General features: G+C 40.7%; 1 protein-coding gene across 14 annotated transcripts in view; it reads right to left on the reverse strand.

Annotated features, from left to right (window-relative positions):
* The window catches only part of LOC105463895 (DENN domain containing 1A), a 547,224-nt gene that overhangs the window by 281,870 nt on the left and 239,036 nt on the right, over positions 1-26,318 (reverse strand). For all 14 annotated transcript variants that reach the window (XR_011612854.1, XM_071078302.1, XM_071078304.1 and 11 more), the window contains 3 exons: positions 12,698-12,767; positions 7,218-7,298; positions 2,953-3,006 (listed from right to left, as the gene is read on the reverse strand). Coding sequence is in view for 13 of the 14 variants with exons in the window: in XM_071078302.1 (XP_070934403.1) it covers positions 2,953-3,006; positions 7,218-7,298; positions 12,698-12,767 (205 nt within the window). In the remaining variant the exon portion in view is untranslated. The remainder of the gene's footprint in view (positions 1-2,952; positions 3,007-7,217; positions 7,299-12,697; positions 12,768-26,318) is intronic.

Genomic DNA, 26,318 nt, shown 5'->3' on the forward strand with positions numbered 1-26,318 from the left:
AGGATGAAAAAACTCAGAAATAGATCTCTGAGATGGGGGATTATGCTTGATTTTTCTTCCACTGTTGTATGATATACATACACACATACCTTTCCTATGATTTGGTACTATTTAAGTAATAGTTATCTGTTCCTGAAACACCTATATAACCACCTAAACCTGACAGATTTTTCAAAGGATGGAGATTGCAATATAGCTTTATTAATCTTTTCAAGTTATCATTCTATATTTATATTGCCTATTTCTCAAGCCAACTATCATTTGTCTTTTTCTAGAAATTTTCTCTTTTCACAATCTTTAAATTTATCAAATAAGTTTAAAATTTTATTCTTTTCACAAATTCAGTTTTTAAAAAGTACTATTTTTCAATTTTACTTTAACAATGTTCCCTAATAAATTAAATTACTACTTCTTTTTCTAGTTTTGGTTATTTTTTATTACTATTCTTTTTTTTTTTTTTTTTTTTTTTAGCTTCTTGAAAGTCAAGTTCATTGTTTTCTAAATTTCTTATTTATATAAAAACATTCAAAGCTATGAATTTTCTCCAGAGTGTGGTTTTGGTCACATCCCTAAGGTACTTGTTTAGTGTCCTCATTGTCATTAATTTCTAAATAATAACTAATTTCAATTTTTATCTTCTTTGATCCAACTGCTATTTCAAATAGATGAATATTTTTAAATCTTTAATTATTATTATAGTTTTCATTCACTGCTATAAAAGACAGTGACCTGTGAGAGTTTAATATGCTCTATTTTGAAATTTTTGGTATGATTTAGTACATGATCAATTCTTGTAAACGTCCCATGGCATTTTAAAATAATCCTTCAGTAGCCTCCTTCACAGCCTCTGCTTCTGCTCTTCCTGCACTACTTTCCCACTTCTTTTTGGATTTCTCCACTGTCTATACTGAATTGACTGCAACTATCAGTAATCATCTCCTTTATATTATGCAAATTCCCAAACTTTCTGGCTCATGGTAGCTTCCTCTGTCATTAGGGAAATAGTTTTCTCCTTTTGCTCATCATTTCAATGGAATTCTCTGAGAGATGAAAGGTAAAAATCATGGGCTCAAAGTATAGCACAGTATGTAAGAGCTCTGTCTCAAGAATCCAGAAAGACCAATACTTGAATTCTAACTTTATCATTTATTTCCTGTAGGATCTTGAATATGTGACTTAAATTTTCAGGGCTTCTGTTTCCTTATATTAGATAATTATGGTAGTTACCATGTAAGCTTGTTGAGAGAGCTAAATGTGAAAATGGAGAAAAGTACCAAATATACCATATTTCGAGTAGTAGTACTCAATCAATGTTATCTATTGTTGCTGAAATGGGAACTCTGGTCTGAATTTTTTATTAATTAATGTCAAATGAAAAGGATGCAATATTTTCTACCAGTCTGATCATACAGATAATACACTACATGGATATGCTTGATAATCCCAACTTATCAAGACTGTTATCTAATCACAATACTACAGCCTAACTTCATTCGTTACATTTGATCACTTGACATTTGTAATCTGTTCTATAGACAACCCTTAGAAAAATTTCCTTTCTGTGAATCTACAGTAGTTATGAAAAGGTATACCACATATTCCAGTACTTTTCTAATCAAGCATTCAAGTATACGCCCAAAAGAATTGAAAGCAGAGACTCAACCAGGCATTTGTACACCAATGTTCAAAGCAGTATTATTAATAATAGCCAAAGGGTAAAAACAATATCTACTGATCCAAGCATCTATTGCTGGATGAACAGATATGCAAAATGTGGTCTATACATACAATGGAATATCATTCAGCCTCAAAAAGGCAGGCTATCCTGACATATGGTTCAATGCAGATGAACTTTGAAGGCATTACGCTAAGTGAAATAACTCAGAACAAAAGGACAAATATTGTATGATTTCACTTACGTGAAGTACTATATGGAGAGTAGTCAAATTCATAGAGACAAAAAGCAGATTGGTGGTTGCCAGGGGTTGCAGAGAGAGGGTAATGGGGAATTGTTTAATGAGTACAGAGTTTCAGTTTTGTAAGATACAAAAAGTTCTGGACATTGACTGTACAAAATATGAATGCATTCAAAACTACCGAGCTGTACACTTAAAAATGATTAACATGGTAAATTTTATGTTATGTATTTGTTACCACAATTTTAAAAAAGTAATCAAGTGTCTAAGTGGTAGACATTCTTTATCTGATTCTACATAGTACTATTTATAATCATAGTAAAACATTTTGAAAACATGTCAAGCGCTAGACTAGATATGTCATTCAGCTTGTTCAGAAGGCAAACATCAACCTTCTGCTCTCTCACACTCTAGTTCACTGCTCCTATGTCCTTTGGAGGTAGGGATGGAGGCCCTCATACTTAGCCCACAAATACTTTATTCTCTGAAAGATAAATATACAAGGGTAAGAAGTAGAAGTGTAATTCTGCTTGAGTTGATCTACCCTAATAAACCTCTATTTGGAAAATTCTTTATATGGAAACATTTCACTTATAATAGCAGAAATGCGAAACAATCTAAATGTTCTACAGTGAGAGAATGGCTAAATAAACTACAGAGTAAATAGAATATTACATAGTTGACAAAAATAAGTCACGTGAATGAAAATGGAAAAGATGTTTTTATAATAGGTGATTTAACTATGTAAAAATACATTCTAAAAAGGGGGAATTAAATATCATATTAATACATAATTACCTTTGAGAAATAGGAATAACAATCCCTCAGTCTTTATACTTTCTATACTTTGCAAATATTCTCTATTTGTTTTGTTTTTTATAATATACTTCAGTTCTATTTTTGTTTTTATAATGTGTTCTTTTTAAAAATCATAATTTTTGTAATTATACTTTAAATCACATCCTTTATTTATTAAAACAAATAAGCAGAAAACAGAGAAGAATAAAAATTTAATTTTTTCTTCCCAAGTACTTACATTCTCAGGGATGCTGGGAAGTTCTCTGGTATCAGGCACAGTAAAATAAGAATGCTAGAAAAGAAAAGCAAAAGTGATTTATTTCTGCTAAAATGTTTAACAGTTGCATACTCAGAATTCAGGTAAATGATTGGAAAATATTTTCTTACTCAGATAAGGAAACCGTTTCACTCAGAAGAAACACCCATGGAATATTTTCTTTGGATAATGTCAGATTGAACCAGATGCATTAAATCATCACTCTGGTAGATGGAGTTCTTTCCTATGAGAGGAGAACTTCTTTGGGAGATATAAGTGAAGAGTTCAGGCCAGGAGTGTTGGCTCATGCCTGTAATCTCAGCACTTTGGGAGGCCAAGGCAAGTGGATCACATGAGGTCAGGAGTTCGAGACCAGCCTGGCCAACATGGTGAAACCTCGCCTATACTGAAAATACAAAAAAATTAGCCAGGCATGGTGGCGGGCACCTGTAATCCCAGATACTCGGGAAGCTAAAGCAGCAGAATCGCTTGAACCCAGGAGGCGGAGGTTTCAGTGAGCTGAGATCGTGCCACTGCACTCCAGCCTGGGCGACAAGAACGAAACTCTGTCTCTAAATAAATAAACAAATAAATAGTTCAAAGAAGTTAAATGGCTAAACACATGAAAGGCGTTGGTTTCAGAATTTATCGTTCAGTAAGGCAAGTGTATTCTAGGAACAAAATATCACCAGATTCACTCAGTGATGATTTTTACCAACCAAACCTGTCATCTCATTTCAGCATCTGAGATTATATTCATCTACAAAATGTGACCAAAATCTGCCCCAAAGGCCTAAGTGATGTCCGGAAGAGCTCCAGTTGCTGGAGCACTGGAACTGAGACCACTGCAGATGACTAAGAGTAGAGAAATTCTGCCCCCGAAGCCCACTCCATCATAAGCCTCCTGACTAGAGACTCAGTGGAGTTGAAAACTTGACCTCTTCAAAGAACTTCCAATGAGGCATCTCCATATGTAACAAGCATGCATCCCTGAGTTAAATGACAACAGGCTGAACTGATGACACCCTTTGCTGCTATTAAAGACTCAGAAGACAATGGCAAGCAGGAACGGAAAGAGCTTGGTGCCGGCCAATTAAAGATGGGATTGTGCAAAGGCCAGGAAAGGTCACATGCAGAGAAGGTCAGCTTAGCCATGGCCTAGGTTCAAACCTGGACCCCCAAGTGACATTTCAAGATGTTGTGCACCCCAACCCCCACTCTTGGGTGATTGCAAAATAGGTAGGTGTCTAGAAGAATGAGTTGTATAGGCTTTCTGAAATGAAAGGCCCTGGGGACAATCATAATGATGATGATGACAACAATAATAGTGTAAGGTACTTGTCCAATATTCAACAGATATTTGTTGAATACCTGCTACATGAAAGGCATTATGTCTAGTACTCTGTAAATGTTATCTCTAATTCCCATAACAAATTTTGAGATAGATATTATCTCCATATTACAAATGGGTAAATTAATGCTCACAGAGGTCAAGTAGCCAGTCAAAAGTCACGCAGCTAGTGCGTGGCAGAATATGGACCAAAACTAAATCTGTGTAACCAGAGTTGTGCTCTTTCCACCATGACAGACTGTTATACCTGTGCTTTTTATGTGCAGATGACAGCTAAAGGGATTTAAACAAATAAAAAAGTAAAAAATAAAAAGTATAAAATAGATAACTTTAAAAAAGCCTTCTTCGATGCATTATTCCAAAATCTGTGTGTATATCAAAATACTACCTATGAAGTATTTCAGTAGAGATGGTGTAGCACGGAAACTAGTAAGTGATTAATTCAACAATGAGGATTAAAACAGGAAAAGTAAAATGCAAGGTTCAAATATGACTCCATGAGATACCAACTTCTATACCAAAGGGCTAGAAGTTTAGTTCAGTAACAAATGGCCATGTGGTGATTATGTAGCTCAGCAAATTCACTTAATAGCGCAGAACCTGTTTTTGAATCTGTAAATGGGAATATTATCTACTTCAAAACTGTTGTGAAGAATAAATGTTATATATATGAAATGCCCACCATTCAATAAATGGTATTTTAATATAAAATTATTATTGCCCTGAACTGCTAGTTCATATTACTATTTTTATCATCACTCATATAAGACACATAGAAATATACTCTTGCAGAGAGTGACTACAGACAAAAAGTCCAGGATTACAATTTTATCAACATTTCAGGATGTATAACCTAGATGAGAGTGGCCCTTCAAAATCAGAAACGCAATATGGAGAGAGGAATTCCCAGTGAAAAGGAAAGAAAAAAATATCTGCCTTTATAGATGCAATTGATAGTAAATAGTGAGCCAACACAATTCCAAAACCAAGTAGTCCCCAGGCTGTCCTTTGAGATTCTGTCTTGCTCCATTGCCCATGAAATGCTGGGGACCAGGGGAGGTCAGAAACATTCCTAGAAACCACTGGCATGAAACAGCTGCGCCACCCCAGCAGTTCCTGCTGCCCCTGAGATGGCTTGTCCTTGAGGCCTGGCATGCACACTGCCTGAGCAGCCATTCTTAGGAAGGAGAGGATCTTCCTCCCCAGCAGCTGGTGACCCAGCCAGGCTACTCCACAGCTACCTGTCGGATGTCATTATGGACTGAAGTGGTGAGATCAAGCTGCTTAGGAAAAAGGACAGAGACAAAGGCAGGGTTGCTTAGCCATACAGCAAGGACTGGGGCAGGTTTAAAGCTCATTTGTTCATCTTTTCCAGATGGTCTCCCCTGCCGTATGAGAATTTTTGTAACAAGGTTTCTTTCTTTCCTATGCTCTATTAAAATGGGCAAAAGTCTCTGTAAATTCATTTTTTTCTTTCTTCCTTCCTTCTCTCCCTCTCCTTCCACATGAATGGCACAGTGGGAAGAACATAGGCTTGAAGTTAGCCCTGGCTTTGAAAACTCAAGTCTTATCTCTTATTAACCACACGACCTTGGAAGGGCAAGTATTTTTTCCTCTTGAAATCTCATCCATGAAATGGGAATGTTAATATCTATTTTGTAGACTTGTTTTGAATATTAGAGATACATATTTAGTATAAATTAGGAACTTACTAAAAGAGTAGATCTATTATTAACTACTGGTAGTAACACTGCTTTCAATTTTATCATCATTCTGAAAAAACCTATAAGGGATATTAATTTTCTTTAGGAGAGGAGATACCTTTCCACCACTGAATACCAACACTGTACCAGGTTCTAATGAAGATGAAAGACAAAACTCTTAAAATTCTCAGGTCCCATGACATAAGGGAAATAGCCCCTGGATAATAATCAATACTTGGTCAAACTATATCCATCTGAGAATTCTGATGAAGGTAGTGACAAGGGCTTGAGGGTTTGACCTAGGGAATTAGATAATTCCTGGAACCAAAATATGGAAAAGATCTCCTACACCTCTTCTGATGCCTTATCTGACAGATGAGGAAATTGAAGCCCACAAGGTTAAAGGTCCTGATTAAGGTCACTCAGGTCATTGGCAAGACAATGACTAGGATGGAAATCTCCCAATTGGTATTTCAGAGCACAGTGCAGAACATGTAGTAGCAGCATATATTTATAGGCATTCAAAGAAACTATTACTGTAGGCCAGGAACAACACTAAGCACTCTCCCTCTCTGTCCTCAAGGGACACACAGTCCAGTGAGGGGGATAGGAAAAGGATGCATGCCAATAGGGTGTAACTAAGTACCACAAAGTATGCAAGATGCTTGGGGCGAAGGAGGTAAACTTGGAAAAACCTATGAAGTATCAAGGGAGGATTTCTCTGGAAATAAAATCAGAGTTGAGTTCTGAAGGATGAATATGTGTTACTCTGGCAAACAGGGGAGAGGAAATGTTGAAAGCTGAGGGTGCAGGATGGGCTTCAGCAAAGGGACACGCACAGCAGTGCTGCAGGGCAAGGGTGATACAGGGAGACTGGGACAGGGAACTGAAGAAGCAGGCGGAGCCAGGTATCCTATTTCAGCCCAGCATCTGTGATCCAAGAGATGCTGGTGATGGCATGATGGCTACAGAGGAGCCTAGGGACATTTAGGACGTGTCTGTTTCTTATAGAATCTCAGAGAAAGGAAGAAATTCAGCTCCCTGGCCTATCTTGAGCTCAGAGGTATCAGAGTATTTGGGGGTAGGGGTAGGGTAGGTAAAGGTGACAAAATACAATCCTGTTCAGCTACTTCCTTCTTACTGTCAATAATGAAATGGGTTCTCAGTGATGGCTAATACTCTGCCCCACTTACCACGCTGAGATGAACAGACACTCCTGGGTCAGGGATGGGAAGTTTGTGCAGAGTTTCAAGAAGCTCATTCCACTGATTTTCCTGAAAGAAATAAAAGGCCTAAGTAACAAAAGCAAGGCTCAGCCCTTAGTAAGATACCTGCAGGGAGGTCTGGGCACACATGACTGAGGGGGTTGGGGAGATGCTGGCCCCAGTACAGAAATAGGTTTGATATTCACATAGGGTTTGACAAAAGACTCTGCGTATGCCTCAAACATAAGAGCCAAATAGATCCTCCTACACCAAGTTTGACATTTTCTACTCAGTGAGACACCTACCATGACCGCCTTTTATGGATCATATACCATAAGCTCTCAGCAAATCTATCCCCTAAACTCCATAGCAACAACTTTTAAATGCAAACAATCCTAGCTTACAGGGCGGGGGTGGTTGGAGAAATAACGATGACACTATAGATCTTGTCTTCATCATCATTACCCTCAATTAATTTTATTGAGTTTCACTGGGTACACATGGCAGCCTCCAATTATGGAAAGTTAGAAATGAACTAAGTACAACAGCATGCAATATAGGATGGTGGCTATGCATTCTAATTCGTGAAATTGAGCAACATAATGACATACAAAGCGATACAAATTATTTGATTGAAAATGGATTCACCTCTAAAATGCTCAAAAGAATACTGCTCACAGAATTATCCAAATGCTATTTCTCCCACCCTGTGTAATTATTTGTGCTAATATAATACTGATAAGTGTATATTTGTATCTATTTATCCTCTATTTGATCCTCCCAACTACCCACTTCAACAATGTGAAAACTGAGGCTCCAAAAGGTGAAGCAACTTGTCTCAAATCAGCCCGTTAGTAAGTTGCACAGCTATGGGGTGAAATGCAGGCTCCAGAGCCCTCCTGGCTTCACTACAGCTTTCTTTAAGTAGTGAATTTAAGGAGAGGAAAAAGAAGATGTACCCAGACTACAAGCTTGTTTCAGTCTGAGCTCTGACAAATCAAACAAGCTTCTAAGAGAGGAGAGAGATGAACGTGTGTGTGTGTGTGTGTGCGCGCACGCATGTGCTTAGTTTTGCTCTGAAACAATCTCAAACTTACTGAACAGTTGTAGAAACTGTTAAAAAAAAAAAACTTTATTATTTCCTGACCTATTTGAGAATAAGCTGCCAAGATTATGCTCCACCATCCACAGATACAAACAAGGGCATTCTCCTAAATCACAATTAATCATTGCTGTGGTTTGAATGTATCCCCCTAAAAGTTCATGTGCTGACAATTTAATTATCATTGTAACAGTATTAAGAGGCAGGACCTTTAAGATGTGATTATGTCATGAATTAATGCCATTATTGTGAGAGTAGGCTTCTGATAAAGGATAAATTTGGCCCCTATCTTGTGTCTCTTGTCTTGAGTGCTGCATGTTATGACCCAGCAAGAAGGTCCTCACCAGATGCCAGCACCAGGCTCTTGGACTTCCCAGCCTCCAGAACTGTGAGCCAAATATATCTATTTTCTTTATAAATTACCCAGTCTGTGGTATTCTGTTATAGCAGCAGAAAACAAACTAAGAGAATCATAATAAAGAGGAAATTAACACTGAGATGCAGAATTACCACCTCATCCTCAAGTTTTGCCAACTGTGCCAATAATATCCTTGACAGCAAACAATCCACTTCAGAATCACATGTTGCAGTTAGTAGTTATAACCCTCTACTCATCCTCAGTCTGGAACAGTTCCTCAGTCTTTTCTAGATTTGTACAGCCTTGACAATGAGACCACTCATTTTGTAGAATAACTTTCAGTTGTCTAATGTTCTGTCTAATGTCTGATTTCAATATCCCTTTACTCATGATGTTTGCTTTCATCAACTGATTAATTCATTTGATATCTCTACAGTAACATTACTCTTTCTCTTTACAGTAGATAACCATTTTGTGGATTGACACTCTATGTAAATATCCCATTCCTCAAACTTTCAATGTATCCATTTACTTATTTTTATTACCATGGGCCCATGGTTTCCTGTTTTATTCAGTGTACTATAATCCTTTATTATCCTAATTCGTTTTGATGTTCAACTTGTTCCAGATATGACTAGTGGGAGTCCTCTTACTGCTTTTGTGCCCTTCTGACATGTTCCCATCATATTTTTAGCAATTCCTTACTTTTTGGCACAAAAGATATTTCAGGTTCATCTTATACTTTCCCTGCCTCAGCCCCAGAATCAGGTTTTTTCTTCAATGAGTCCTGGTTTCTTTTAGTGGACAATGGTATTTAGAAACCAAGATCTGGGCACCACGTGTGCTCACTGCTCCTTAGTATTGCTTATGCCAGGCCCTTTCAGTCAGTGGAGCCAGATAATATATAATACACACATGGAACCACAATAGGCACTTCACATATCTATTTATTTCTATATCCATCTTCCCATATTGAAAACCATGGGTTCATACCAATGGCTCCTATTCCAATCCAACATAGAAATTATTCTAGTTTTCTCCCTCTACATATCTGTGACATCATCCTACAAAAGTGAAAAAACTTGCCTGTATTTTCTTTTTATATTTGGTTATTTGTATGGAACCACTCTTCTATTGCCATCCCTGCCTCCTTCCCTACCCAGATGCCCTCCCTCCTCTCCCCGACACAGACATCCAGGGCTGGGTCTCTACTGTCCAACCCCTCACACAAATGCCTTCCTTACCTCAGGATCCAATACACCAGCACTGGGCCACAGCTACTGCCTCCCTTCTCACATGGATTCTTCTGGATCCTATTTGAGTTCTGACATCCCATGCTGAGCCTCTACCACCATGCTCCCACACAAACATCCTTCTCTCCCTCAGGCTCCAACACCCTACTCCCTGGCTCAGATGCCCCCCTTGCCCTGTCATCCCTTCCACAAGGGTGGCCATTCAAGGTCTGATGAGCATGATGGGTCCATGGCCCAAACGGATACCCCAGTTACCCACATCTTGTTCTCCCACACCCCATGCTTAGCCATCACAATCTCTCCGTCTCTGTCTCTCTCTGCCTCTCTCTCTCTCTCTCTCTCTCACACACACACACACACACACACACACACACACACACAGAAAGAGAGAGAGAGAGAGAGAGAGAGAGAGAGAGAGAGAGAGAGAGAGAAAATAGAAGCCTCTCTTGCTTCCCAACCTTCCCAATGACTTTTGGATAAGAGAAGGTTTCAGCCCTGGTGCAGGAGGTAGATTCTGTTTCTTTAAATAAAAACTCTCTTCCTGTTCTAATCTGGTGACTAAAATCTTGCAAACAATTAAGCCAGTTGTAGGCAGATTTCCTATCATCTGTGTCATAATTCTTTTAACCAGAGGGGGAAAAAAAGAGTCCTGGGTTCAAGAGAAATACATTCCAACTAAAACATGTTACTGATCTCAGCCTCTGACATCCCAAGAGGCAGAGTCCTGCTGGAGCAATGGCCCAGGGGAAACGTTCACCAATTTTACAGGGTAATCATCCATTTCCCATATGTGTAGGTTGTACCTACCCTTTTATAAGCTTTCCTGAATCACATGTTTTAAAAAGTGTACTAAGTTCTTTGTTTGACTGAGTTTTTTCTCTTTTTTTTGGACTGGAACATATGGAGGGAAAAAAATGTGAGTCAATCTCCAATTCAAACCTGTTAAGAGCCCACATATTACACAATTCTATTTATTAAAGACACCTTTCAAACTTGAGTAAAAACTGGAATGTTTGACTAAAGGTAACTGTGAATCAGAAATCGATGAACAGACCCAAGGTGACCTCCTAACTCATTCATCAAAGAGTAATCCACTTCTTTTATGACAGAATCCCCTGACATCTAAGCTTCTTTTCACAGTGAGTATAGTGATCAAGGAAGCCATTTCTATTAGTTATTCTTTCCACTTACTGTGACCTCCGGAATACATTTGCCAGTGAGTAAATCTGTCTCTAAAAAAGTGATTTAGTCATTGTACACACAATTTCCCCCTTTCCTCCAAAACGGCATTTCCCAAAGTGTGTTCCAGGAAACACTGCTATCTCAGAACGCTAAGATTTATCACAGAATTAAAGGGGATTCGGGCAAAACAAGATGGGAAGCACAGGTGACCCAGGTTTCTCCAATGCAGGACTTCGTAGAGCTTACATTAAATGAATCTTAAGGAGATGGAAACGAAACACAGCTTTCCCTCCCCTGGACCCCAGTGTGACTGAACTGGTACCCTTTTCATGGACCATTTCTCAGAACTAACACTCAAATTACTCAGAACATTCAACAGAAAAAAATTAAGGGAAATCTTTCCTTAACATTTAATAATAATGGATCACTTTAATTAAAAATCTTAGGCCATATACGAAAAGGAAAATATAAGACATTAGATATATAGACAAATATTCAACTCATTAACAATCAAAGAAATGCAATTAAAACAATGAGACTTTTTTACTTGTCAAACAATGAATTCAACAAATGGTACTGATGAGAGAGTATCATGACCTAGGCACTCTCTTACATTGCTGGTAAAGGGTATCCTTTAAGAAAACAGCAGAATTCTTTTGCAAAGCAGTTTGGCAAATGTTTTAAAAATGTCTATGTCCACTGACCTTACAATGGCCCATCTGGGATTCTCCTTTTAAGGAAACAATCCAAAATGAAGAAAATGCTTTACTCTCATAGATGCGAATGGTTACACTTCTCATAACAGTAGAAAAATCCCAAACAATTAACAATTCCCAATAATAGGAAATGCTTCAGTAAATCAAGGTACATGATAAAATGGTATGCAGCCATGAAAAATATTTATAACATTTTTAACAGTGTGGGAGGCACGCTCGTTATAATGGTATCTGAAAATGTGGGCTACAAAAATCTACATAAAGGTCCAATTGGCCTTTGACATCCATGGAAGATACCTTACCTTACCACTTCTTCCAAAAGTACAGCAAGGTACAGATGAATTTTTAATGTAATTTTCAGACCCCCACAAAAGTTATTGTAAAAGCACCACAAAGCTTTATTGAAACGGGAACTCAGGACAGCTGGGTAGGTCACTTGCCAGTTAAGTGTTTTACTTGCAAACCCCAGATTTGCAGCATGACATGAGCAATTCAAATACGTGCCTCAGCAAAATTATAATTTAATACATGTCACAAACTTTCCGGGCTGCTTGGGAATATTAGAAATTGTGAACATTAACTCTGTGAATGTTAAGGGTCTCTTTATCATTTATTTAATGCAAAGAAAAACTTAAAAAAGAAAACAACCCAAAATGCTAGCAATATTTATTTTAGGGAAGAGAGTAGGGGCAAATTAAAAGTGATTTTCTTTTCCTTCCTATTATTTTCTGAATTTCCCAAACTTTCTATAATGGGCATGCATCACTTTTTTGGTAAAATATAAGGCATGTTTTACTTTTTCATCATAAAAATTAAAGCTTATTTGTTAAAAAGAATTATTTTAAAAAGGCAAATACCTGTCTTTTTGTCGTATAATCTGCTAGGATGTTAAGCAGCTTATAAAATACCTCGAACCAGGGGAGATAGCTGGAGGAAGAAGAGGAAACACATGACATATTAGTATGCAGGTCAAAAACTTTACCCAGGATCTAATTCAAGACTAATACATTTCAGTTTTGCTCTACATCCTGAAGAGTCCTTCTGTCACAGACTGGTGGAAACACAGACTGGTGAAATGCTAATTATTTCTGAGAGTTTAAAAAATTGCCTGTGTAAGGCAGAGGATTGAATGTCCATTATAAATTATTCCCATGCCTCAGAGCTAGAACAGTTCACAGAAAAGAAATTCAAAGCAGACTCCACAATCAGGCACCATCTCTGAGTAGTCCCCTGGCCTCTCCCAGCACACCCACCCTTGCCAGGAAAGCTTCTATTCAGTTTTTCATGATGGGACAGACACAGACACACACAGACACACACACACACACACACACATACACACACAGCATTCCCACTGCAGGCATCTGCAAAGGGTCCCAAAGTCCCCATGAGCCCAAAGCCATCCATGTTGCTGCAACAGACATTCTGCCCATCACCCACCATCTCTCTATCCACTTCAAGATGAGTTCCACTTCCCCATCTCTACTGCCCTCCACCAGATCCTGGCCATTGCTCCCCTTCACTCAGAGGAGCCTGGCTGCTGACCTCAGTCCTGTGGTCCACTCTGTGTGGCTTATTTTTTTGTTTGTTTGTTTTGTTTTTCTGAGATGGAGTCTCACTCTGTCGTCCAGGCTGGAGTACAGTGGCATGATCTCGGCTCACTGCAACCCCTGCCTCCCAGGTTCAAGTGATTCTCCTGCCTCAGCCTCCCAAGTAGCTGGGACTACAGGTGTGCACCACCATGCCTGGATAATTTTTGTATTTTTAGTAGAGATGGGGTTTCACTATACTGGCCAGGCTGATCTCGAACTCCTGACCTCAGGTGATCTGCCTGCCTCGGCCTCCCAAACTGCTGGGATTATAGGTGTGAGCCACCTGGCCATGGCTCTTAGAATGGTTTTTCTAAGATGCAAATCTCCATCACACATTGTACTTAACTCCTGCAATGATGCCCATCACTCCAGGATCCAGTCCATATTTGTTAGGATGGACTTTTGGGGCTCTTCACTGCCAGGCCCTTGCCCACTTCTCCGGCTGTCCTCTCTCTACTTCCCCATAGATATATGCTCCCCTCACTCCTGTCACTCCGGGAACATCCTGGCATCTTTGAGACTGCCTGGGCTTACATGCACTGGGCCCTTTTCTCCCCAACCTCTGTGGTCTAGTCTAGCTGATTTCTACTCATCCTCCTAACAGTCCCCCACCCCCTCCCCATCCCCACTTCATGTGCCCTAATTCTCTCTTTTCTGTGCTGCCCTGTCATGAGAATGCTGCTGTCAGAACATTCCCCACACGATGCAGTTCTCAATGGCATGTCTGTTTTCTCAACAGACCACATGCAAACAGAGAGGAAGAGGCCTATCTTTCTTCATTTTGTCTTTCCAGTGCCAAGAACGGCACCTGGCACACCATCAGTGCTCAGCGTTTACTGAGCAAATAAAACCAGACAAAGACTGACAGCAAGGGCACATGCATCCTATGGAATTGTTGAAAAGTATCCACACCCCCAAGCAGTTTTGCCACTTACTTTCAATGGCTTTGTTCTCTATAAGGAAATTTTCCGAAGCTACATCTAACAGCAAGCGAGAAGAAGGTCGTACCAAGCGCTTGCCGTCCTGGTCATGTCTGCCCTGCTGCGCTAACAGAGACCATTACCGACAGAGATGGACACGAGGTAGCGCACAGATGTGATATCCTGCCAGGGAGAGGGGAATCAGCACCCTGTACAGATTACCGGCTGCGCCACTGAGGGTAATAAATGAAGTGAGAGGCAACAAAGAGAACAGATAAAGTGCACAGTCCTCTGTCAGTAACGTCTGTCTAAAGCCAGCACATGCTACTGTAAAATTTAAGTAGCTTATCAAAATATACTGATAAGCAACTTAACTTTTCACTTCTATGACAGTATTATCACTTATGTTAATATGTTTCAGTCAGCCCTGGCAGCTGCATATTGACTATTACACAGCAAATGACTGCTGCCACTTTGCACAGCATTTACTTTGGCAGGGTAATGTAAACATTCAAGAGGGATTAGGGAGCAGATAAGTTTCTCCTTTCCTATTCTGTTAAATAAACCTCGGCTGAGTTAAAAGCCATTATAGTATGAACAAGAAATCCCCTCAGAAGAAAACTCTTGCACAGATTAGATGACTCTTAGTAAACAAATTCGACCAAGGATTACAAATTTTTTTTTCCTGAAAGCAAAATACCACTAGTTAAACCCAGCCACTGGAAATTTAGGAAATTAAATTTTTTTTTCCTGAAAGCAAAATACCACTAGTTAAATCCAGAAAGTCAGGAGGGAGGGGGGAAAAGGCAAGAAGGGGAAATAGATTCTTGCAAGAAAATTGTGACTTCAAGTAAACAAGAGAAAAACTGAATCATTTTAGAAATATTTGGGGATGTGATATGGGGCAGGCTGGGTGCTCTGACAGTTTAGGACTACAGTATCCATCGAAGTAGTTTTGGATGACTAGGTTCAACTGACCAATGTGGCTTGGGCACAGAAGCTCCAGCCTCCACGTTGTCACCTGTTCTGAGGATGAAGGAGATGAAGTGGGAAGGAGTTCCTAGCCCACTATAGATGGCACCCTGGTTCTCGTACTCAGCCTCAGCCTTACCAAATCAATTCTTTTTGGCTAGGCTAAGCAGAACCACTAGCCACAAGAAGTGTTGCAGTTATCCTGGAAATCAGCCATTTCTTTCTCCCTTTGGCCTGACTGGACACAACTGTTCCCCACATGTTGTCCCCTGTGCACTGACAGATGAATATCTAGTGATGGCAGTGTTAAGGTTTTGAAACCAAAACCCAGCTGTCTTCTTCTTCAAAGGGCCCCTGTTTTCCCCTGTTGAGAGGCCAGGGTTCACAGCAGAGCTCTATCCAGCGGCGTTTCCTGTCCTGCTTCATTAGAGCCTCCACAACAGCTTGCGCGGTCTGCCAGGCTGCAGGTGAGGCTGCAGGGACCCTGCACTCCAGTCTGCATGTGTCTGTCATCGTTGAATAAACAATCCTTCCCAGTCCAAAGACAGAAACAAACACCCTAGTACACTGCACCACCTTGGACATCTAATGGGGTGCGACCATCTGTGGTCCCCCTCTGCCTGCTGCCTTTGTGTGATGGCTTGAGTCCCCACTGCAGAGGGCTCTGTCCCAGGCTGTGGCACAAAGGGTCCTGCACTCAAGAAAGCTATGGTCCTCATCAGAAAGAGACACACCCACAACAGAGTAACAGTTTGGGTGGAAGGAGCTGGAAGCCTTTCCCAAGTGCTTTACTTAGTTTAGGTTTTTGGACTGATGTAGAAGATGATCATGGAGCACCATCATGACCCAATCAGAAGACAGAAAAGCGAAAGGGAACAGCCTGTTCCCGAAGCACCTGCCTGGATCCAGGCTTCTCTCCCTTCTCACCCACTGTGGTTCAGGTAACTCTGTCCCAGGCTCTGCCCTCACTCCCAGGCCTGAGAGTCAAATGGAGAGGCTTGTGTTTCACGTGAGGTTTTAAAGTTTTAAACTTGAGAAGTTTCCTCCACCCACTGCCTTCCCAAACTGGAGTCCCACCGGCCCTTGTAAGGAGGGCAAGGGCAGGTTCTAAAGACAGCAGTTATGGCAGCAACAGCCCATAGTCAAAATCACCCTGAAAAAGTCCTTAAATTACCCTCCAAATATGGCGGACATGGTCTGTGTAAACACAAAGCAGTTACCTGAGTTGTGGGGTCAAGCTGAATGACAGCATCCTGCATCTAAATCTGTCGACCAGGTGAGCTGCTGGCTCTTGAGCTGAACTGAGAGCAGAGGAATCCCTTTTCTAATCTCACTCCACTTGGGATAATAATCACTCCAACTGGTGAGTTTGTGTACACATGGATGACTGGCCTTGTGTAAGTTCAGCGTGAATATAAGGGGATTCCACTTCTTTAAGTATTAAAACAGAAAACCATTAAAAACTTTTAAGCGCTCTCTGACTCCTCTTTCTACTAGTTCAGTTCAAAGCCATGAGATGGGACCAGGCAGGGTAGGTATGGAAGAGAGCAGGCGGCAGGGATAGTAGGAGAGGCTGACCAAGTTGAGGAAGGCAGCAACCACCTGGGAGAATGCTGGTCCACAGCAGGACGTCAGACTCAGGTGAGGAGAGGAGGTTGCCTTCCCGGAGGGGCAACCTGGTGTTAGAGTCCAAGTGGGAGGAGAAGGGTGTCCCACTGAGGGGTGATCCGGCATGGTGTGCTGGGGCCTAAGCAGAGTGAGAGGCCTGGTAAGGGAAAGTCAGTGTCCGAGCAGAATGTGGAGGGAGTCTCCATGGGGGAGGCCTGACTTGGAGTTTCATGACTCAAGGGGGCAATGAGGGGTTAGGCCTGGCATGGGATAAAGCATCTATGTAGAGCGGAGGGACTGACCAGCAATGGTATTAGAACCCAGAAGAGTGTAAAGAGCATCTGGAAGGCAGTTTGATGTGGGATGTCAGAGCCTGAGGGGTGAGGGGGCTTCCACAAAAGGGGCGGGGGCCGGCGAGGCAGAGTCCATGTGGTTGAGAATGCTGTCCATGATAGGAAGGGGCAGCAGCAGCTCTGCCTGAGGTGCCACAGTCCAAACAGTAGCACATGCTACTGTAAAAACAGCGTGAGGAGGGTGGCACTGTGTGGAAAGGGGGCTGCAGCAGAGGACTGGTTACAAATGGGGAACAGATCAAGACTGACCAAGCAGGTAAATATATAACGGGAAGCAGGTGTCTTACTATCAGAAGAGAGTTACAAATCCAGTTAGGGAAAGAATGGGAATGAACCCCATGGGTTCATACTGGAACTGAATGTAACTATGGGGAATCATGATGTTCTGCAGACAGGTGGTAAAGTAGAGACTGATAAAATAAATAGAAATAGAAATCTATGTACATACATATATTCTCTAGTTTTAGCCACTGAGAAGGCCTGGAAGCAGAGATATCCCAATTATAATGAGCACACTTAGTGCCCAGATGTTAGTTTTTAAATACTATTCTCCAGTAATAGGAACCTGGGCTCTTTGGGAAAAAAAATGTCTGATTCTAGGGCTGAGGCTTGGAAATGCTGTGTTGGGTTAGGAAAAAAAAAAAAATAGCAGTGCTCAACACATGATCAGGACATATCAACAGGACACAAAAGTCGGTGAGGAGGGGATCCCACTGACAAAATCTGCATGACAGGCAGAAGAAAGCGCATGAGCAATGGCTTTAGAACCAGGTGAGAAGTAATTCTTCCCCCTCATCTTGACCTCAGCAGAGCTCAGTGGATTTCAGCCTTATCAGAATCAGCGTCTACTGTGCGATCCTAAAAACAAAATCTTAATGTAATCTAGTCATTCACAAAACCAAAATAATGCTCTGGCTCTCCTATAAAAGAGAAATCAAAATAAAAGTAATTTACAATAAAATTTTAGGATGTAACACTCAGGCACCATTAGAATAGATGATACAATGAAGCAGTGCCTCCCTGGGGAAGACTTGTGGCAGAGCTGCTTCTGTTCATGTCGGGACTGATGAGTTTAAGAAAAGTAACATGACACAGGGTCTTTCAGGGTTTTCCTGGTGACTTTCTACTGTCTGAGGAGCTCCTGATACTCTATCTTGGATACTTGAGGAGAGGTATCCCTTTCTTTCTGTCAGCAGATTTTGCCAACATGTATCCAATGGCAAAGCATCCCTTGGTTAAGACTGTTCGGCACTCAGTATTTAAAGCCTCCCTATCAAAAAAAAAAAAAAAAAAAAAAAAAAAAAAAATCAATCTCCTCCCCCAATGTTAAAAAGCAGAGCAGCATGGCATATGCTGGGGAGGACACAGGCTTGAGACTGGTAACCCCGAGTTTGAATCTCAGTTCTGTTCCTTTCTAGATGTTTTACCTCGGGAAAGCAGTCTTCCCAAAACTCAGTTTCCTCCTCTATGAAAAGATATCCACCACCTGCTAATGTACCCGATGGACATGAGAGCCACCAATCCAGAACACTCTTCCTGTCCCTCCCTGCCTGACCACCTTGGCAGTCTCAGCTTTGGGAAACTCTCTTTGATTCCTGGTGTCTGGATCAGAGGCTCCTCCAGCATTCTACAGGAATTCCTCATACCGTGCGGTCAACCAGAATGGGCAGGAAAACAGAAGCTGTTACAAGAGGAAAATACTCACCAACAATGTGACTGCTTCAGACAACACGACCCTTCTCCACCCTTCCAGTTTCCAGACAATACGTCCCCTTCTCCACCCTTCCAGTTTCACCTAGCATCTATCCCTGCTCCTCTGTCTGTATCTCCTCTGTCTATAATAAAATGCAAATTTGCTATAAAGTAAAACTATAACTCTTGCAAAGGAGACTGGATTCTACGAAGCCCATGTTGGACATGCTGGATACCTGCTCAGAGTTGAGGCAAAGTCACCGACAAATGAAGACCTGGCTGTATTAGACCACTTAACAAGACATAAAGAGAAAAATCAAGAAAAACAAGGATAGTAACACAACAGTCACATCAAAAGAAAATGATTTCAATATCAAAGGATAAAAGAGACCTTTGGGAAACTGAAGTCCTCAAATACTTTAGGAAAAAATGACTCCTTTTATGATTATGCTGTGAAAGTCAACTATGAAGTGTTATTAAGTCAGAAAAGTTATAACCTCCTCTCCTGCACAATACTTGATGCATCATTCTTTGTAAGAATTAATGCATTGTTGGAATTCAGAGACAGAGTTTGCTGAGGTAAATTTATACTTTTTTACACTTTTTCTAGACAAAATCCTAACCTTTTCCTCATTTTTACTGTGAACTTTTGGTCCCCAATTAAATAGATGCATTTTATTCCCAGAATATGAAGACCTCCTGGGCTTACTCTACATTAAAACTCCCCATTGTTTGTAATACATGCTTGTTTGTCTGTCTTCTCCATTGGTCTCAACTCCATGAGAGCAAGGATGGTGACTGTGTATTGACTGTTTAACCCCTAATTATTCCTGGCACATGTGAGACATTCAATAAATCGTAGCTTCCCTTGACAGACATAACTCATCTCTATAGGTTCTATTAAGGCCATTAATTACCACTAGAGCTATAGAGTAACAGTCAACCAACTCTAGTTGGGAGGTGGGGATCCAAATTGAGCAGGCAGCATTTGGGTTTGGAAAATGACCCAGTTTTTAAAAAACAATTCCTGCCAATGTCCTGCTGGAGTCTGGGATAAATAATGAGTATAGAGCAAGTGATTATTCAAAGTAGATCAAGGAATACTTACAAACAAGATTTCTTGCCCCTTGCCCATCCCCCAACACAAGTAAACCCCACCATCTACTCTTTTTGTTCCCACTTCAATTGCTATAGAAAAACTTCACAAAACCAGGCTGATTACAATCATCTGAAAACCTAATTTTTCAAGCACATGTAAACCCCTAAAATTGTTCAAGAATCCTCTAATCTGTAGTGCAACAAGCCTCCTGTTACCCACCTCCTCCAGTCTGCTCCAAACATTTTTCCTCTTCTGTCCCTCTCTTCAGAAGATACTCTTCTCTCCAAACTCACCAAAGAGAAGAGCTTTCACATGAGCTCTCCCACTCCTATACTTCTCATTCCTTCCCCTCTCCCTCCTAACTCGAGGTGGGAAGGAGGAAAGACCCTAGAGCCCAACTGCACTGCCTTCTATAAGACATATCTTCTCCCCTATTACACTCCGTCAACAAGCATTCCCACCTTTAAGTGCAACAGATATCACTCATGTGGGCTGGTCTACAATTCTCAAACCACAACCTTAGCACCAAAGTTATATGTGGTTCCTCCCTAAGGGAGAAGCACACCTCACCTTCCTGAGATAACCACATTTAGCTTCAATGAACATTTCTACAGAATTTAAAACTGAGAAGATGTTTCCAGTCCAAAATGATGTTTCTAAATCAATCATTTCTCAAATGTTCCATCAATGGCATCTACCCACAAATCTTCCCATCCTTATTAAGACCCACCAGTATATGCCTGGCCCTCTGCTAGGTACATGGGGGAATGAGGCCCATGTCTCAGTATCTGGGGAGCTCACAGTCTAAAGAGGGAGGGCAGCAGACACGCTGGCAGCTAATGTCTGCAGCACTGGGTCAGTGCTCAGATAGAGGTTCACAAAGGGAACAGAGAAGAGGTTCTGGAAAGTCTTCCAAGAGGAAGTGACACCTCACTGATCAACTTTACACTGACTGCAAAGTCAGGAGACACACCTGGGTTTGAGTACCAGCTCTGCTACTTACTGGCTGTGGCCTGAGCCATGTTCTTCCTTCCCTATATGTGAAATGGGGATATAATATCTACCCTCACGTGGTTCTTTTGAGGCTGAAACATATGTAAACACACCTATCACAGTGCCTGGAACTGAGCACGATTTGTTTCACCCTGATAATACCATACTCTTTGATAACATCAAAAGTCAAAGGAACCTCAATAAGAGAAAAGCAATCCTCTTTGGGAGCTCTAAGCCAGTCTCACCCAGTCTGGGCATTCTGCTTTGCTCACAGCAGCTAATCTCAAACTGTAAATTGATTATGATATTTAGTTAAGCTCAAGAATCTCTGATTTATGTCCATAATTAACATCCCATTGTGATACCTATTATATCTATGCAGGAAAATATATTGTATGTACTGAATGAGTAAAAATATTAATCTGCATTATGAAAAAACACCAAAAACTCCCATAAAACATCTGTGCTTATATAAATCTACCCAAACATACCCTTGGATTTGATTTTGGAAACAAGGCTCTTTTCTTTCTTGATGGGTATTCAATAATTGTTGCTTTTAGGGAGTGGATTTGTCATCATCTTTTCTATGACAGTATTACTTTGATTGAAGGAGATTGCTCAGGAGGAAAGCACAGAGGCACTTTTTTGTTATCACCGGTAAAGTGTTGGTAACATGAGATCTTTGGAATAATGGTACCTGCACTGACAATTCAGTGTAATTCTCGATATTTTCCATTGAGCCCAGGCAGGGTGAGCACATAGGCCTTTCATCATTTTCCTAAGAGAGTTTATGAAGCTGCCTACTCCTGTATTCACACACCTGCAAGACTTTCCCCATTCAGAGTATCTTATTTTATGGTTTAAATTACTACTGTAATATAAGGTAATGGGTTAGTGAGGTTCTAACTAAGGCCCACCCTACTGGATCTTTCAAAGCCGGGGAAATACACTGTCTCTACTGGAAAAAAAAAAAAAAAAAAAACACACACACAACAAAAGGAAGAAATGGCTACACGAGGAGCCCTGTCCTACTTGCAGTAATAAACAACAACAACAAAAAAATAATCAATGATCCCAGTCAGATGCCATTTGATATTCATCTCATTTTAGGGCTGGGGAGGAGAAGCTAATGCAGTAAAGGGGGAAACTATGTATCAAGTGTTAGGTGCTTTGAAGTATTACTCTTCATAACTCTGTGAGATGAATTATCCCATTTTACAGATGAGAAAATTGAGTCTTAGAGAAGTGAAGTCATTTCCCTAAGATGACACAGCTACTAAAACCACAGATCAGACACAAAACCAGTCCAGCATGATTTCTAAGTCTGACCTGCTCTCAACAATACAATAGTTGTATGATCACGCACAATGATCAATCCTGAGATTAGGATATAAAATTCTTACCTTGTGGTTCTCACTGTAGTGCTTGATAAGATAAAGGAAAGCTCGCCTCCAAAAGCCCCTCAGCTCCAAGTGTTCTGAGCAATCTAACTCTGGCTGCCTCCCAACAATTCAGCGTGTTTTCTTACTTTGCCAGCTCCAGGGACACTAGTCATGTGTCAGCTCTTTATTGCTTCAGGAATTAGTGTACATGTTATATTCAGAAACACAAATATAAATAGCTCAATTTAAAATGTTTTAATCAAACACGGCAGAAGAGTATTTTAAGTTTCCAGTGTTTCGTGTCAAGACCCAGTGCCTCTGCTATACCCTAAATGCATATTTTTAAGAACTTTTTCTAGAAAAACTATGGCCTATGTCTTAGATTCTTAAACAGACTGTGTTGCCTTTTTTAATTTAAAGTATAAAGCTTTAAATGTATGCTTATGGTGACAATTAAGGAAATGCTAGATTAGACAGGGCATCAGCTTTCCACAAATAGTACTCATTTAAGTTCATTTCCACCCCAGATCTCTGCTTGAATGTTATATCATTCAATCGCAAATCTCTCTATAAAAGTGTCTGGCTGTCTCTTAAACCCATTTACGCTCTATGCTTCAATGCCTTTCCTTGGCAACTTTTTCCATATGCTTAACTTCTTTCAGGGAAGCAGTTCTGTCTCAATTCACAGAACAGCACACCAATCAACACAAGTAGGCAGGCAGGTAAAGAAAGGAAGAAGGAGAGACGGGCACACAGATAAAGTAGGATATGAATGAAGCTCGTCCAATAAAAGTAATGTTTTAGGAGGCAGAGTTTTAGGCCAAAATAAAATGAACCTCGCACCTACCCCCAAGCAATCAGAGAGCTCTGAACTTGAATTTATAACCCAAACACTCTATACCATATGCAACTTGAGACACACAACTGGTGGCACTACTGGGGATTTATGACTTATGACTTGTTCATATTTAATTTGTAACCAAACACTTCCCCTTCCTCTTAGCTACCTTAGAACTCTTGATTAACTCTTGTTTTCACAGGTCAGAGGTTAAATAAAGGAAGGGAAGCATTCTGGGGTGAGATTGCCCAGAGCACCACATCCAAGAATGACCCTGTGCAAGGAACATTAAAATAAGCGATAAGGCCCGAGATTGTTCCAGACAGCTGATGTTCAAAGCCTCCTTCGGGTAGGAAGCAGAACCTTTCAACTAGAGAGCTGGCAACAAAGACAGACCGGAAACTGGCCTGCTCTCAAGTTACCTTAAGTGACGAAGCAACTCTTTCACCAAGAAGTTTTTCCCAAAATGTTTTTGAAAATGAAACCAAGGGGTTTGAGAGACAGTAAAGCAAGAATTTGTACAAGAGAAGCAGCCCTTCTTCCTTCACTCTGCCATGGGATTCTCTCTGGCCCACCAGATTTCCTTTTCTGAGGAAAATCTTCACGGCTATCTAATTTTGCAGCAGACCTGGGTCAGGCTGAGGGAAGCAATATTCTTTGTACACAATTAATCACATGGAAGCCCAGCAACCCTGAAGAGGATTGAATCTATTCAACGACAACTACAAGGTCCACCTAGGTCCAAGCACATTGACTGCTGTGCACCAAACCGATCAAAGTATTAGAAGTAGAGTGGTAAATATTTTAATAGTAGTAGAGACCACTATTTATTTAGGAATTAGCAAATGCCAGGAGCTTTACATGCCTTTGCTTATTTACTCACTGTAATTTTAAGTAGGGTACCATCATATCCCCAGATACCGAATGGCAAAACTGATGCACAGAAAAGCTAAGTAACTTGCTCACAGTCACACAGTCACAAAGTAGATCAGGGTCAAATCCAGTTGTGTAACTTCCTATACTAGTATGTACTTTTCTGGAAAAAAATCCCTGGGAATGGTTTCAGTAAAGTATATGTTACACAGTGATTATACTTTACATTTGATTAGGTGTTGTCAAAATGAGATAATAATTAAGCTCATTTGTTTTATAGACAGCATTCATTCACTCATTCATTGCCTAATATGTATAAGTCAGGCACTAAGTAGAGAGTCAAATATGGCATAACTTCCACTAAAGTTGGTCCCTGGTTTAGATTTGTGTGAGAAGTCATCATGGCATTAGGAATGATCTGATAGAGGCAACAAGTGCAGAGCTTGGAAAATGTGATAAGTAATGGTTGGGCCGCCCTGAAAAGAGGTATGATGAGCATTCCTTCTGCACCCAAACCAGACAGCAGCCACAGCATGAAATAGGCAGGTTTCCCAAATGAGCCTTTCAACAGATCAGAGGGCCCCAAACACGAGCAGGCTGAAGAGCTGGGAATCCACGACAAGGTACCCAAAGCTACAACATAAAATGCCACTGGTCACTCTGTTGAGATGCTGATGGACTCTTACCCTCAGTCACTCCTGATTTTTAAAATAACCTTTGTACAGATGGCACTGCTTTATTATAAGCCAAGAGAAGCAGTCCATAATGTTACAAAAGCCTAAATTTGTTGTTTAAAAAACTCCCTCAAAATATGGCTGTATTTATAATTTTCAAAACAGAAATCCTAAAAACCAAATTTTAGAGAAAAGATGCTCAGTCAGCAAATCTCCTGGCAGAAATATGTTTCTCTGATGTAAATAGGTTTCCCTGATGAGAATTCTTTTTTGTTTTTTTCTGAGACAGAGTCTTGCTCTGTCACCTAGGCTGGAGTACAGTGGCATGATCTCAGCTCACTGCAACCTCCACCTTCCGGCTTCAAGCGATCCTCCCGCCTTAGCCTCCAGAGTAGCTGGGATTACAGGCGCATGCCACCATGCCCGGCTAAATTTTGTATTTTTAGTAAAGACGGGGTTTCATCATGTTGGCCAGACTGGTCTTGAACTTTTGACCTCAAGTGATCCACCTGCCTCAGCCTCCCAAAGTGCTGGGATTAAAGGAGTGAGCCACTGCACCTGGCCTTTGATGTAAATTCATAAACTCACATAGGATTGAATGAATGCAGGAAAGTTGCCTTTTAATGAGTTACTACAAAAAGCAGAAAATTAAAACGAAGGCCAGAAAAATGTACGTATGAATCATTTTTACTATGTTTTTATCGGCATTAAATATTGTGACAATTTTTTTGGTAATATATTTTAAATGGTAGTTCTTTTATTACTTATAATAGCACAACACACACATGCACACACACACACACATACTTCTCTAAACATGTGCTAAGAGAATGGTTGGATAGAATATAGCAAATCCAGGCAACAGAAAATTATATTTTAGATTATTTTTAATCATATGGGAAAATGTCCACAAAATAATATGGATTGAAAAGAATGGCCGGGTGTGGTGGCTCATGCCTATAAACCTAGCATTTTCAGAGGCCAAGGCAGGCGGGTCACTTGAGCCCAGGAGTTTAAGACTAGCCTGGGCAACATGGGGAAACCCTGTCTCCACAAAAAATACAAAAATTAGCTGGGTGTGGTGGTGCCTGCCTGTAGTCACTGTAGTCCTGTATGCCTTGGCTGCTCAGGAGGCTGAGGTGGGAGGATGGCTTAATTCCAAGAGGTAGAGATTCCAGTGAGCCAAGATTGTGCCACTGTACTCCGGCCTGAGTGAGAGAGCAAAAGTCTATACCGAAAAGGAAAAGGGAAAGGCAAAGCGAAAAGGGGAAGGGAGGGAGGGAGGAAGGGAAGAAAAGGAGGGAAGAAGGGAGGGAGGAAGGAAGGGAAGAAAAGGAGGGAAGAAAGGAGGGAGGGAGGGAGGAAGAAAAGGAGGGAGGGAGGAAGAAAAGGAGGGCGGGAAGAAGAAAAGGAGGTGGGGGGAAAGAAAAAAAAAAACACGGGGTATACACCACTATGTGTCATATGCAATCATATATGCTC

The sequence above is a fragment of the Macaca nemestrina genome, chromosome 14 (genome assembly GCF_043159975.1).
Source record: "Macaca nemestrina isolate mMacNem1 chromosome 14, mMacNem.hap1, whole genome shotgun sequence".
Taxonomy (NCBI): Eukaryota; Metazoa; Chordata; class Mammalia; order Primates; family Cercopithecidae; genus Macaca; species Macaca nemestrina.